At 45.7% G+C, this 14,850-nt stretch overlaps 3 protein-coding genes across 11 annotated transcripts in view; 2 read left to right on the top strand and 1 right to left on the bottom strand.

Annotated features, from left to right (window-relative positions):
* Window positions 1-4,756, top strand: part of SENP5 (SUMO specific peptidase 5) — a 70,133-nt gene extending 65,377 nt beyond the window's left edge. For both annotated transcript variants that reach the window (XM_025376888.1, XM_025376887.1), the window contains 2 exons: window positions 967-1,017; window positions 2,100-4,756. In XM_025376888.1, the coding sequence (XP_025232673.1) occupies window positions 967-1,017; window positions 2,100-2,210 (162 nt within the window). In that variant the 3' untranslated portion in view covers window positions 2,211-4,756. The remainder of the gene's footprint in view (window positions 1-966; window positions 1,018-2,099) is intronic.
* Window positions 4,757-6,658: 1,902 nt separating this feature from the next.
* On the bottom strand, window positions 6,659-13,750 carry NCBP2 (nuclear cap binding protein subunit 2). 8 transcript variants are annotated; one of them, XM_025374782.1, is made up of 4 exons: window positions 13,595-13,750; window positions 10,797-10,978; window positions 8,724-8,862; window positions 6,659-8,306 (listed from the first exon to the last, which is right to left on the bottom strand). In XM_025374782.1, the coding sequence occupies exons 1-4, from the start codon at window positions 13,748-13,750 to the stop codon at window positions 8,235-8,237; spliced, it is 549 nt and encodes a 182-aa protein (XP_025230567.1). In that variant the 3' UTR covers window positions 6,659-8,234. The 8 variants fall into 8 exon arrangements, with proteins under 8 accessions (XP_025230567.1, XP_025230571.1, XP_025230572.1 ...); XM_025374786.1 differs by having other exon boundaries at window positions 8,724-8,845; window positions 10,939-10,978; window positions 13,595-13,742; XM_025374787.1 differs by having other exon boundaries at window positions 13,539-13,726.
* A 38-nt stretch (window positions 13,751-13,788) lies between these two features.
* Window positions 13,789-14,711, top strand: NCBP2-AS2 (NCBP2 antisense RNA 2 (head to head)). The gene has a single exon (XM_025374791.1). The coding sequence runs from the start codon at window positions 13,879-13,881 to the stop codon at window positions 14,176-14,178; it is 300 nt and encodes a 99-aa protein (XP_025230576.1). The 5' UTR covers window positions 13,789-13,878; the 3' UTR covers window positions 14,179-14,711.
* Window positions 14,712-14,850: the final 139 nt, after the last annotated feature.

The raw sequence follows: 14,850 nt of genomic DNA, 5'->3' as shown, positions 1-14,850 counted from the left end.
ACCCAAAGAGACAAGATTTATTAGTTCATCCTTGAACCGAACCAAATGCTAAATTTTAAAATTAAGCTTAAGTTTTGTATTTTGAATAACCTAGTATACCAGGTGAAACCAGAACTAGTAAATTTCCTGAAATTACTCAACTAAAAAATCTAGGTATTCTAAATTTAGTTAGGATCTTCCATATCCCCGCTTTGGGCAGAATACAGTAACCAGTTCTTTTAAAAACATACTGTTGGCCGGGCACAGTGGCTCATGCCTGTATCCCCAGCACTTTTGGGAGGCAAAGGTGGGCGGATTGCTTAAGTCTAGGAGTTCGAGACCAGCCTGGGCAACATGGTGACACCTCATCTCTACAAATAATAAAATTAACCAGGCGTAGTCCCAGCTACTTGGGAAGCTGAGGTGGGAGGATTGCTTGAACTCAGGAGACTGAGACTGTGCCACTGCACTCCAGCCTGGGCGACAGAGTGAGACCCTGTCTCAAAAAAAAGCCCCATCACAAAAACCATACTGTTTACCTTCACAATTTCTTTCAAAGAATAGGACAGGGTCGTGTGATGTGAGATCTAAAGCGAAGAGTGCTCAGTGGCGTTCTCACCATCCTGGCGTCCAGGGGCCAGGCCTGTGTTCCCAGCCACAGTTCCATTTCGACTCCATTGTCAGTGAATGGATAGCAGAACCCAGTATCCAAATGCATGTTTTTAAAATAGGTTTTTACATTTGATTTCCCATTTCTCATATTTAGGTAAAACATTGTTCTGTAAGTTGTGGTTGTCACCTGATAGCTCTTTTTATGTGGCCAGGTGCCTCCATAAAATTAGATGCTTGAGATACCAGAGGATATGCCAGCTGTCCTGGAGAGAGAAAAGTTTCCTATCCTTTGCACATTTTTCCATAAAGGAGTTTTTCTTATCTGAAGAGGAGTAACTGATCTTATTTTAATGACTGTCTTGTTTTTCCCCTCAGTGTATTCCACAACAGAAAAATGACAGTGACTGTGGAGTCTTTGTGCTCCAGGTAAAGAAAGACTGCTTTTCAGAGTTTACACCGTGTGAACTGAGTTTGTGGGGTTGAGAGGGGAGAGAGGGCCGTTCCTGTGTGTGTGTGATGCTAGGTACAAGCCACAGAGTACTGACCTCCCCTTGGTTGCTGAGGAGCAGTAGTTTCTGCATTCTCAGATGTTATCATTAGGAAGAACCACCTTCCAGGGATCAAGAGTGAACTGTGGGTATCATCCATGTCTCATTGGAGGTTATCAGAAAGCCACACTGGAGACTGACTTGAATTTGTCCGTATCATAACCTTTGGCATTTGCAGAATAAAAAAAAAAACCATTGGCAAGCAATCTGCAGGTCTGACACAGAGTGATTAGATTTTAAATAAGGGCCGCATTGAAAAACTGCTGTCATCTCCTTAGAGGTCAAAAAGCGCTATGGAAAAAATTCAGTTATACATTATATTTGTGAAGGAAATTACAGAATATGATGCGTGAATTTAGAGATTTGCAAAGATCTTGGAAAACAGGTTCATTTGTGTACCTCATGCATGTTTGGGGTTTTATAAACAAATTCTAGTTCCCACTTAAGGGCCATGATAGGTCTAGCTGCACTCGCAGCAGGTTGCACTTTGGGAGGAATTTAGGCCTTTTCATCAGTTGCTGCTTTTCACAATACTGGGTCAGGAGGGAGAGGAGATCCCAAGCCATACACTAGCTTGGTCGGTTGACTGTAATTTGGGTAAATGCTTAAAACAGTGTGTTTTTACAACAGTTTAAACAGACATGAAAATGCTGCCTTAGATCGGGGTCCCCAACCGTCCACATTAGGTTCTCATAGGAGCATGAACCGTTGTGAACTGCAGACGCGAGGGATCTAGGTTGTTTGCCCCTTATGAGAATCTAACTAATGCCTGATAATTCATCCTGAAACCAACCCCCTCTCCCCCAAGTCTGTGGAAAAATTGCCTTACACGAAGCCAGTCCCTGGTGCCAAAAAGGTTGGGGACTTCTGCCTTAGACACTATTAGGTCTGCATTTAGTAAAACAGAACGGGTTGGTACACAACTCCAAGTGCCACTGAAGTGTTTCTGGACCTTTGCAGTACTGCAAGTGCCTCGCCTTAGAGCAGCCTTTCCAGTTCTCACAAGAAGACATGCCCCGAGTGCGGAAGAGGATTTACAAGGAGCTGTGTGAGTGCCGGCTTATGGACTGAAACTCCGCAGGGACCCTGGGAAGTCTGACCAAGTTGGAGCAGATGGTTCGTTACTTGAATCTCCAAACACTTAGTTGAATTTTTACAGATATTTCAGATCAGTGGTGTTGGGCCACTATTGTTACCTCAAATTTATTTTTTGCCCTTATTCATTTCTCCAGCTACCATGTACTATTGTTTAATGTTCAGTTTGGTTTCATTTTTAATTTTATGGTTCTGTGCGTCCCCCATATTTAATATTTATTATTCAAACGCATGCATATAGACAGAGCATGCAGTGAAGAGTATTAAAAAAAAAAGCTTAGTAGATTTGGTGCAGCTTTTGAAACTTAGTTAGACGTGAACTGAATACAGGTTTCAGATTTACTCCCAGAGCCTAAAATGCAAGATGTTTTTGATACAGCATACGCTGAGAATAGTAAGTGTTCCCTGGGGCATTAAGGGTAGCTGGGGGTGGTTTTGACAAATCCAGTCCTGTTTTACTTTACCAGCGGCACCTTTCACCACCTTCCCTCTCCAAGTGAGTCTTAGAGAGTGCGGTCCATTCCTTTAGAAGGGTGAGATGAAAGTGGTTGTAAACTGACTGGTGTCTTCTGTTTCTGGAGGCACACTTGGAAGCACAGTGGCTGCTTTGGGAAGAGTAAGTGTGAGAAAAAGACAGCAACCTTGGAGGCCAGTAACAATGACAGATTTCAATTGTGGTTTCAAGAATTATAATACATGGCGTACATCTCATAGGCTTTTGCTGAAATTCCCTGAATTTTTCTGTTTTCGACCTGTTAAAAAAATCTTAACATCCGTCAGACTAGTGGTCAGACAAATGAGAATGCAGCTGTTCTCGGAGTATTTTTAAGTTGTCATTTCCCTGTGTTGCCTCCCAATTGGAAGAAGTTAAGGTTTACCAAATGCATTTCTATTTCAAGGGTATCTGAAATTTAAACATTCAAAACTGAAGGCTGACTGACTTTAGATGTTTTGCAGGTGGCTGGAGAGAAGAGGGAGGGTAATAGAGACAACTTAGCCCCATGGGAGCACAGCAACCGTGTCAGGTTCTTTCTCCGGTCCCTTTAGTGACCTCAGTAGCATGCAGGGTACATGTGGCTTCTGCATAGCCAGTGCTGATGACACTAGCACGGTTGTTTTTCTCCTTCCATTGAACCTCATCTTCTGAAGAAAGGCCCAAGAGGCCCTTGTCCATACACTTAGCTGCGTTAGGATTAACGTCACGCATCTTACATCTTTAACCCAGCCTTTCGTGACATATGGAAAGATGTATGTTAAACCTACCCAGTGATCCTTTCAGAATCGGGTCAAACTCAGAAGTTTGAATAGAAAAACACCAAGTAAATGGCAGAAGATTCTCGAATTTATGCCTGCGTAGGTTTGGAGTGTTGAAAAAGCTAAAATGTTTAGTTTCACTTGGCCCTAAGGTATGGCTGAGAGAAGGCTGACTGCCAGCAGTTGAGGGTTGAGTCCGGCCGTGTTTACATGCAGGGTTCCCAAACACCAGTGGTGACACTGGGAAGCAGCCCCAGCACTTTCCTCTCCTGAGTCCTCCAGACTCAAAAATCCTTAATGTCAAACCAGGTCAGTGTTTCTTACTGTGTTTCAAGTCGTTAAAAAGACTGAGAGTAGAGGCACTTTATGCTGCTATAGGTGGGGTTCTGTCAGCGTTAGGAAAAATGACAGTTTAGGGTAAGGAAGATCTCTTCATGAGTTTTTCAAACATAGTTATGCAAACATGAGATTTTTCAAAACATATACCAGACATTTGCCTCTCATTTTTTTTTTGGTGGGGGTGCAGTATACCAAAGTAGCCAGCCAGCCGGTCACTGGGCTGTCCGTTCAGAACGTCTGGGACTTCAGAGTGAGGAGGCTGCAGTTCCTCTGACAGAACCTGGCATGCAGGAGACACAGACTTGTTCCTGTGAGAAAACCAGTGCCCAGAGTGTGAGCTGCCCAAGCCCAGCGACTCTCTCACTTCCAGTATAATGCTTCATAGGGCACCTTGAGGCGTGCTGCCCGCTGTGGCTTAGACTAAATGTTGGTTGTTGTTGTTTTTTTTTTTTTTGAGTCAGGGTCTCGCTGTCCCTCAGGCTGGAGTGCAATGGCGCGATCTCAGCTCACTGCAACCTCCACCACCCAGGTTCAAGCAATTCTCCTGCCTCAGCCTCCCTAGTAGCTGGGATTACAGGTGTGCGCCACCGCACCCCACCAATTTTTGTATTTTTAGTAGAGACAGGGTTTCGCCATGTTGGTCAGGCTGGTCTTGAATTCCTGACTTCAAGTGATCTGCCCACCTGGGCCTCCCAAAGTGCTGGGATTACAGGCGTGAGCCACCGCGCCTGGCCAATGTTGAGTATTTTAAAAGTCATTTTAAAATATTTGTCATCGATGAAACTTGGTTTCAGCACACATAATTGCTTTCCCTCTCTTCTTGTAATTAGGTGTAAACCTCTATAACTCAAGTCCTAGATTAGAATGTCCTTTGTCCTGATGTTTGCAGTAATTGCTTCCTTGGTTAATAAAGATATTTTTGAAATATACTCTGGACTGTTGGTGAAAAGAGGCAGGCGTGGCTTCACTGGTACTAGTTTGGCACTGAACTGTTTGGGTGCCCGTGAGGTGGGCAGACCTTATGCTTTTTTTTAATTTTTGAGATGGAGTCTTGCTCTGTTGCCCAGGCTGGAGCGCAGTGATGCGATCTCGGCTCACTGCAACCTCTGCCTCCGAGATTCAAGCGATTCTCCTGCCTCAGCCTCCCCAATAGCTGGGACTACAGGTGTGTCCTGTAATTTCTGTATTTTTATTAGAGACTCGGCTAATTTTTGTATTTTTAGCAGAGATGGAGTTTTGCCATATTGGTCAGGCTGGTCTCGAACTCCTGACCTCAGGTGATCCACCAGCCTCTGCCTCACAAAGTGCTGGGATTACAGGCATAAGCCACCATGCCTGGCCTAGACCTTATGCTTTTGAGGTTGAGTGCAGGCCTTGTGCTAAGTGAAGTGCTACTTTTGATGAGCCTTCAACAAGCGGCCCAGTCCTCTCCTCAGCAAACTTATCAGGTTGTAGTTGCTTCTTTACAGTGGTCTTTCCTTGTATTGAATCTATAGCAGTGAATATAGATTTGATTCAACTTTTGGTTACGTTCTCTCAATCCTAATCAACTTTCATTTAGCCTCTTAAGAAAGGGAAAAGAAGGTGCTGCCAATCATCCCCAAATTATGTTTTTGGCTTTGCATTCTATTTTCTACATAGCACTGAATCTGAGTAACACAGTCATTCTGGATTTATAGTTGGAACAGAACAGTAACAGACCTAACTGGGACTCAGCCAGCACTAGCCTCATCTTAGCTGCCCGTTTTCTCTGCATTGCAGTTTACTGCTTCCCTGGGCTAGACATAACTGGGGGTTCTGGGCAGGTCAGACTCTTCAGGCAAGACAGTGTATTAGTAGTGTGAATTCGATATACTGATTACCTGCTCTGCCTAGTTGAGAAACTGAATTAATCAGCAGTTACAAAGCATATACTTTGTTATGTGCTAGGCCTGGCCTATAGATAATTAAGACGGCCCGGGGAATACCATCAGAGAAGTGCTAATTGTATTTGGGTGTTACAAAAGCAGACCTAGACAAGCTGTTCACTTAACTGATACCTGTTGGGTCCGAAAAAGAATTTATTTAGAGATTATGATCATGTAAAATTACAGTACTCAACCCTTCTAGCAAAGTATTTTTTTGAAAAATAAACTAAATGCCTTTATAAACTTGTGTTCTCTTGTGTTGAGTAACATGTACTGTCTGGTGAGGAATATTTTTTTCTCGTGACATTCCAGTCATGACAGAGGTCATCTAGGAACAGTGAGCAGTGCAGGCCCTAACCAGCTTACCCTCCGAGCAGCAGCACCATCACCCGAAGTTTCTACAATGGAGATGTTCTGTATTTGCATGTTAGCTTGCCTGAGAAACTGCATGTTTAATTCTCATACTTCACTCCCATGTATTAATAGTGATTCCCTCATCTGAGTGTGCGACTGATTTTCACTTTCTCTGGTGAAGGTGAGAAACAAGTCAGATGTTCTCCATGAGAAATAGGAAAGAATGCAGTAGACTCACATTTAGTGTTCTCAAGCCCAAGAAACACAAGATCCTCTTAATTCACCCCCACTTTCCCTTCCCTTGCAATCATCCAGAGCATGTTTTCTGGAAAACTAACCTATTCTTCCATCAGCAGAGGTTGCCTGGTGCCTATTTTATCACTTTCACAAGAACATCTGTGTTCTCGTCACATGCAGCCATAGTTATTTCCAACTGTCAATCAGAATGCACATGCAGATTGTCCACATTATTCCTAGAATCCCCCTAGAACTCATTCATGTGTATCCAGAGTACAGGAGTTCCAGAACACAACCCTCTTTACAGGGCAGGAAACGGGCAGCGACAGCAATAGTTCACCCAGCTTTATTGAGACCTATTACAGAAGACACTCCAAATAAAACCACTGTCTCCTGTAGAAATCTGAGTGATGTTTTACTACAAAAGAATAGCAAATACATTAAATTACAGTGTGAAGAAATTTTAAAAATGAAGTGTATCATTAAATGTTTGCAAAATTTCTTCCTAAGCACTTACAACTAGTTATATAGCTCTTTTAAAAATTCAGATTTAACATGAAAGACATTCGCACTAAGGTACTTCAGCCCCAACTTTCACAGACTGTTGGAAGTTAGAAGGTACTTTGTTGCTAAGTGAAAAAAATTCATTTTTCCTATCAGGGAAAATTATACTAGACTTAACAGTTTTAAATGAGCAATAACTCACATATATTAGAGAGAAATCACCTCTTGCCTTATAAATACCAAAGAAATTCCCTAGACTCCCCTTCTCTGTAGAACCATGAGCTCACTGTGAAGGCTTGAGCCTCAGAAGTACAATTTGAGGAAAAAAATGAGAAACAGCTAAAACAGGAACCTCCTGCAGGAACCCTCTGTGACTGTTAAACATTCCATCTTCAAGCTCCCTTTTTAAACCCAGTCCGTCCCCAACATCACTGAAAATGAAAAGAATAAACTCGGTGATCCTCATGTCAAGGCAGTGTTTTCACTGTCTCTTGATATTTTACCCCATTTCTTACTGGCAACATCTCCCCTACCCCTGAAATTATTTACAGGTTCCCTCTATGGCAAACCCTTGCCCTTTTTTTAGCTTTAGGTATAACACATCTTTTGAAAAACGTGTTAGTAAATACTCAAGCTTGGGCGTCATTTCCTGATGTGTGAAGCATGAAAGCAGTAATGTCCTGTGGAGATTGCTTTTGCACCAACTATATAGGAAGGTCCTTGGCCTCTAAGCTTGCCTTTAGAGGTTGGAATTCACAGAAAACAAATTCAGCTGTCAAACACCTGTTCCTAATTTTGTGCAAAGCAATACAACATAGCACAACTCCATTTGTTGTTTTTCGTTTTGCTTTGTAGAGAAGGGGTCTTGCTATGTTGCCCGGTCTAGTCTCAAACTCCTGGCTTCACGCTGTCCTTCCTCCTCAGCCTCCCAAAGTGTTGGGATTACAGGTGTTAGCCACCATGCCTGGCCCCACCTCCATTTATTAGGCTATCTCATGCAAACTTAAAATTAAAAAAAAAATCCCAGGCCCCAATGTAGATCATGAACCTACTTAAGACTCAATATAGTAAAAACAAATTTTTAAATGTTTCTGTCTTTCTAAAAGTGTAGTGGTTTGGGCTAAAGACTAACCAACATTATAGATCTAATCTGTTGTCAAAGAACACAATTTCTGACCGGGTAACAAAATAAATCTGATCATCTGACACATGGCCAAGATTCTCAGACAGTAATTAAAGGCATTCTTTTGGGTTCTGTCCTTTAATAACTTTCAGAGGCTTCCAGTTCAGTAAAGACACTGATCAAAGCTTGGTAAAAATGGGCTCGTTTGCAGACTTTTGGTGATGTTTTTCAATCAATTCAACAGGCCAAACGAGTGCTAGTCACTGACAGAGTTCTCATCACTCACTGGTTCTGGGCCAGTTTTCCATAGCCTCCTCTTCCAGCGTCGTAGTCCTGCCGATACTCATCCCGAACCTTTAATGGAAAGAATCCAGAGTTACAGTATGGAAAAGAATGGTGTAACATATATGTCTCCCAGAAACACGTTAGACAGACAGTGAAACCTGTTCAGATGCCATAATGTGAACATTTCAAGCAGGACATATGCACTTCAACTCATTTCAGTGCATTCTGCTTTCATTCTAGATGCTCCTGCAGGTGGAATCTAGCCCCTAGCAGAAGTTCAAGAATGGCTGCTTATTAGAAACGTACAGGACTATTTCAGGGTTTAAAAAATTCACCCAAACCGTTGGGTGGTTTTCAGATCCACTTCAAGCCAAGGTTATAGACACAAAGTTATTTACAAAAGAGTAAACACAAATTGCCGAAACACCTGTCATTGTGACTGGAATCCCAGGCAATGGGCTGAGCCCAGAGACCCTTCTCGCATACCTGGCCCCCAGATCGCCCACGGCCGTACTGCCTGCCCTCCTTAAAGCCTGCGTCCCAGTCTGTGCGAATGATTCGGTCATCCAGACGTGTTCCATTTATGTACCGCATGGCATTTTCGGCATCTGCACGTGAGTAATATCTTAAGTATTAAGGAACACTACCATTTTTCCAAACATTTCTGGAAATAGGGGAACAACATGTAAATGAAGCTGCATTGTTAAAAAGTGTAAGAGCTAATCTAATCAGATGTAGTTCAGAGACAGCAGTTCAGCTTACACAGGCCTGTCTGCCATGGTTTGGAAGCACAGAGAGTCAAACATGACACGTCTCCGTGGCTGCACTGATCAGATTTGTTGGACATTCCTGTTGATAATTTTTGGTCCCATCATCTCCGTATTTGGTTTGCAAAATATAAGATAATTCAGTGCAGGTTTGGACCATTGTACACTTCTTATCCAAGAAACAAGTGCTATATATTCAAGTTAGGTGCCATATATTCCAGGGCACCTTAATAAAGAGAGGGTCACAGTGCATGTGGAATTGCGCTGCGTTTCACTAAAGGAAAGACTCAAGGTATCAGCAGGGTAGCAGTCCCCAAACCTACTTCATCAGAGAGAGCTCCCTTTAATTAAAGGGGAGGACATTTAATCCCAGACAAATAAAAATAAGACAATGGTGTTGTGAATAAACCATCTGGAGGAACTAGTGTCTTTGATGTTAGCAGGCCAAAATAAAATCTCTTTTCATTCTAGCATTTGGGAAACCCACGTATCCCCAAGGCAAGCCAGCAATCTGGGAGAGATGCCCTGCCTGGGTCCAGTGAGTCAGCATTCTTTTCCTTAATTATGAGCAGAAATCCAGGGATCACCAGACACTTAAGGAAAAATTTCATCTGAAACAAATGTAATTCAGGACACAGGAAAAAACTCAAAAGATACATTAGATTGGGTCTGCAAAATTTCTCAGAATACTAAATTGAATGACCAAAACAGAGAGTAAAAAGAACATAGGATAAATCCAGGAGGTCCAATGCTTAAAACAGTCTAAGTAAGAAAATGATCACAAGTAAATACAGTTTTGGTTTGTACCTATACATATAATCAGCTTATACACATCTATGTAATGAATTACGATATAGCTATTAAAACATTTTTTTCTTTAAAGATGGGGTCTTGCCCTGTCACCCCGGCAGGAGCACAGTCACAACTCAGTGTAGCCTTGGACCCTTGGGCTCAACTGATCCTCCGGCCTCAGCCTCCTGAGTAGCTGGCACTACAAATACGACCCACCATGCCCGGCTATACGGCTATTTTAAAAACAGACCTACATGTGCTGAAATGGAACAATAAATAAATAATAAATGATTTTAAAAACAGCACATGAAGTACACTACTGCACACCCACAGGTTACTTCTTGAGAGATGCTCAAGAAACTGGTAACTGCCTCTGGCAAAGGGAATTAGGGGTTTAGAACAGTACAAGGTTTTTATATTTTCACTGTGCTCTTTGGAATTTTTTTTTTTTTTAAATGAAGGGCAAACATTCTTGAAAAACTTTTTCTTAAACAACCATAAAGCATGGATTTCAGGAGAGAATGTAACTAGTGTCAGCTTTACAGTGTAAGAGCAGTGACGGCCGGGCGCGGTGGCTCAAGCCTGTAATCCCAGCACTTTGGGAGGCCGAGATGGGCGGATCATGAGGTCAGGAGATCGAGACCATCCTGGCTAACACGCTGAAACCCCGTCTCTACTAAAAAAAAAAAAAAAATACAAAAACTAGCCAGGCGAGGTGGCGGGCGCCTGTAGTCCCAGCTACTCCGGAGGCTGAGGTAGGAGAATGGTGTAAGCTCGGGAGGTGGAGCTTGCAGTGAGCTGAGATCCGGCCACTGCGCTCCAGCCTGGGCGACAGAGCCAGACTCTGTCTCAAAAAAAAAAAAAAAAAGAGCAGTGACACTGGACAGACGGTAGGAGGGAGACGAGGGAAAACGTAGGGGCAAGTGCAGGGAGGCTTATGAGCTACTCCTCTCAGCTCTACCCCAGTTCAGCAGCCACATTCCATCCACAGGAAGGATACTCCACAAAACAGAATCCACATGCTGTTTTCTTCATTTTATCCAGACCCATAATGATTTTCTTTATGTCACCACTTTTGCTGAAGAGTTCATAGATTTGTTCTTCGGTTGTGTAAAAAGAAAGATTTCCAACATATAACGTACAGCTTTTCTTCAGTAATTTTTCTTGTTCTTCATTGTCACCCTAGAATTTCAAAGAGAGACAAAAGTTAAGCAACTTCAGAGCCTTGCTTAAATAGTATTTCTAAGTATGGTAGAAACATTCATTAATTCTGATTTGGAAATCAAATTCTCTCACCCAGCCTACCACAAATCCCTTGCTCAAAAAAAAGGGAGATGTTCACATCCTGTGAAGCACTTCTGCAAAGTCCAGACTCTTAGTAGAGACAAGGCTCAAAAGTTATACCGCATACAGCAAAGTCACCCTACGCCAGACTGCCACACAAGCGGCTTTTTTCCCTGCACGCGCCATCTTCTCAGCAGTGCATCCTTTCAACCAAGGTTAAACTCTGGACCTTGACCCATGTATGACAAAGGGCCCTTTTATACTCTGTAGTGAGAAATAAGTGGATTTTCAGAGAGTCCCCTTTTAATAACTCCATAGAGACTGTTCAAAGCAACAACTCTGATGCTTTACATGCTCATGTATTTTTTCTGAATTGAGGAAAAAAATGTAGTGATCACTAAAAACAAAACAGAGCTCACTTTCCTAATGGGCTTCCAAACTGGGATGACACGATGAAGCCAGAGATAAGAATATAACTGGGCTTCATCCAACACACCTGACAAATCCCTGGATCCAAAACGGCTCATCAGGGTCGCGCACAGCGGCTCACACCTGTAATCCCAGCACTTTGGGAGGCCGAGGGAAGCGGATCACGAGGTCAGGAGATCGAGACCATCCTGGCTAACACGGTGAAACCCCATCTCTACTAAAAATACAAACGATTAGCTGGGCGTGGTGGCGGGCGCCTGTAGTCCCAGCTACTCAGGAGGCTGAGGCAGGAGAATGGCATGAACGCAGGAGGAGGAGCTTGCAGTGAGCCGAGATTGTGCCACTGCACTCCAGCCTGGGTGACAGAGCCAGACCCCGTCTCAAAAAAAGTGCAAATCATGCCTGGCACTTAAGCATCTAAAAACTGGACTGGCCGGGGTCAGTGGTTCACGTCTGTAATCCCAGCACTTGGGGAAGCCCGGGCTGGTGGATCGCTTGAGTCCCAGAGTTCGAGACCGGCCTGAGCAACACAGGGAGACCCTGTCTCTACAAAAAATTAGCCGGATGTAGTGCGAGAGCCTGTGGTCCCAGCTTCTCAGGAGGCTGAGGTGGGGAGGATCAGTTGGGCTCAGGAGGTTGAGGCTGCATGAGCCGTGATTGCGCCACTGCACTTCAGCCTAGGCAATAGAGCGAGATTCTGTCTCAAAAAATAAAATAAATTGACCGAATTTTTTTTTTTTTTTTTTTTTTTTAAGTAGGAATCTCGCTCTGTTGCCCAGGCTGGAGTGCGGTGGCGCGATCTTGGCTCACCGTAACCTCCACCTTCCGGGATCAAGCAATTCTCCTGCCTCAGCCTTCCGAGTAGCTGGGACTACAGGCGCCGCCACCACGCCCGGCTAATTTTTGTATTTTTAGTAGGGATGGGGTTTCACCATCTCGGCCAGTCTGGTCTCGAACTCCTAACCTCGTGATCCACCCGCCTCAGCCTCCCAAAGTGCTGGGATTACAGGCGTGAGTCACCGTGCCCGGCCTTGACTGAATAAATTTAAGAGCTTCCCTAATTTGGCGTCAAACAAAGTTTCCTTTTCCCTACTCTAGTAACACATTTCACACGTTCTCCACACTGCTCTATGCGCCCCTTCATTTCCCAGTCAAAAGGGGGTTTCCCCCCTTTTTCTGAATTCTCACAGCCTCTTTTTTAACTCACTTCTACCTTAGATTCTTTGATAATCCACACTACAGGGGATTATGAGCTCGCAGAGTGCAGAAACTGTCTTCCCTTCCCCCCAGGGTTTAGCACAAGGCTTTGGCGACAGCACTCAACAAATGTTTACTAAATAACCGGGTTAATGAGTCCCGCGCCGCCACCCCCCAACCGTATTCCATCCCTACCTTTGCTGATACTGAAAAGCCTACTTTGTATTATCTGCGGCCTCCCCTTTTTCCACAAAACATACTGTGATATAGTCCGGACTAAAAATTTCTCTCTTCTGAAATCCAGCAATTCTCCGATCTTCACATCCAAACACCCTCAAAGCGCCCAGCTTGGCGGGTCCCCCTCCCCACTCCGAAGCCTCCCCGAGGGCGGAGTGAGGACTTCACTTGAGTCTCCCACGCACCGCGTACAGCTTCCCTAAGACCATCCTCCCAGAGAAGGGCACTGCTTCGCCGATTTAAAAAAGAACGTAAAAAGCCCCGAATCTGCATCAAGAAGGCGCCTCTGCACACTCTGGGAGAGCGAAGGGCACCCCGCCCTTGTTACGCAGCCATCTGCGGGGTACAACCTGGAAACGGGAGCCGCCACTACCATCAGCGCTCAGGCCTCTCGGCACCGGCTCGGGTGCAGGGAGCGGCTGGAGGGAACAGCAAAGCGAGCCTCAAATGCCCTGTCTCCCAAAGCCAGCGGCTTCAGTGATGTCCAAGCGCCCCCGCAGCACCCGCTCCTGCCTCCCCAGCCGGCACCGGGGCCCCACTTGGCGTTTGGGGATTGCAGCAGAACGGGAGGCGACACAATGAGACAAGAGCAAACCGTTTCTCAGCGTTCTGGCCCAGGGCCTTCCCCTCTCGCGGCCCGGCCTCCCTCACCCGGAAGTGCTGGTCCCGGTACTGGCTCAGCTCCACGTAGGAGTCGCTGCGCAGCGCCTTCAGGAGGCCACCCGACATAGCGCAGAGAAGCGGACGAGGACGCGGCGACTCCCGGCACGAGGTGGCGTCTGCCGTGGCGGAAGCGGAAACGCGCATCTCATTGGACCCAATCCGAGGGCGGCAGTGTCGTCATCAAGCTGCGCGGGCGCAGATGACGCCCGGGTCGGGCGCCGCCGGGCGGAAGACTAGGGCGGTGAGGTCGGATTCCCGGGCGCTTGGAGAAGATGGTGCTTCGGCGGCTGCTGGCGGCCCTGCTGCACAGCCCGCAGCTGGTGGAACGTCTGTCCGAGTCGCGGCCTATCCGACGTGCGGCGCAGCTCACGGCCTTCGCTCTGCTGCAGGCCCAGCTGCGGGGCCAGGACGCGGCCCGCCGCCTGCAGGACCTCGCGGCTGGCCCCGCAGGCTCCCTGTGCCGCCGCGCTGGGCGATTCAGAGACACCTTCACCCAGGAGCTACGCCGCGGCCTCCGTGGCCGTTCGGGGCCACCACCAGGTAGCCAGAGGGGCCCTGGCGCAAACATTTAAGCCTGGGCTGTGCGGGGCCGAGGCCTTTACTTTGCCTTCCGGGCTCTACACTGGCCTCGACGTGGAGGGGTCGTTCCGGGCACTGCGCGCGGCTTCGAACCCCGACTCGGATTGTTGGCCTGCAGACATCCCACGCAGAAGAGCCTAGGCCAGACCGCAGGCTCCGCTGAAGTCCTGTGATTGGACAAGACACGGTGTGGAGAAAGACCCCGAAGCCTAACAGAGATGAAGATAGGCCGGGTCCAGACACCGCACCCGCGGAGAGCCACGGACCGAAGCCAGAGAGCCTTTCCTCTGCAGATGGAACTGACACTCTTGACAGATGCTGCTGAATCTGCACTGGTGTAGCAGGACACTTAATTCCAGGGACGATGTGAATGAAAAGACAACCCTACAGCTGTCAAATTCCTTTGATTAAAAAAATGTATGAGCTGGTTAATAGGCATGAGTGTGATACTTCTCAGGCAAGATATATTAAGAATACCGGGGACTGTAGGGCTATGGCAATAATAAACACGTATTTTATGAAATGAGTATTTTGTGCTGGGACTTGCTCATTGCACTCTGCGTGTAATTTCGCTTACTCCTTACAACCACATCCGCATGAGCAAGCAGATTACTTTTTGGATTTTTTTGTAGAGATGGGGTAGTCTCGAACTCGGGTCCGAGTGA

This window comes from Theropithecus gelada, chromosome 2 (assembly GCF_003255815.1).
Source record: "Theropithecus gelada isolate Dixy chromosome 2, Tgel_1.0, whole genome shotgun sequence".
NCBI lineage: Eukaryota > Metazoa > Chordata > Mammalia > Primates > Cercopithecidae > Theropithecus > Theropithecus gelada.
The sequence above is the reverse complement of the archived record's forward strand: the minus strand, read 5'-3'. Positions and strand labels throughout refer to the sequence as shown.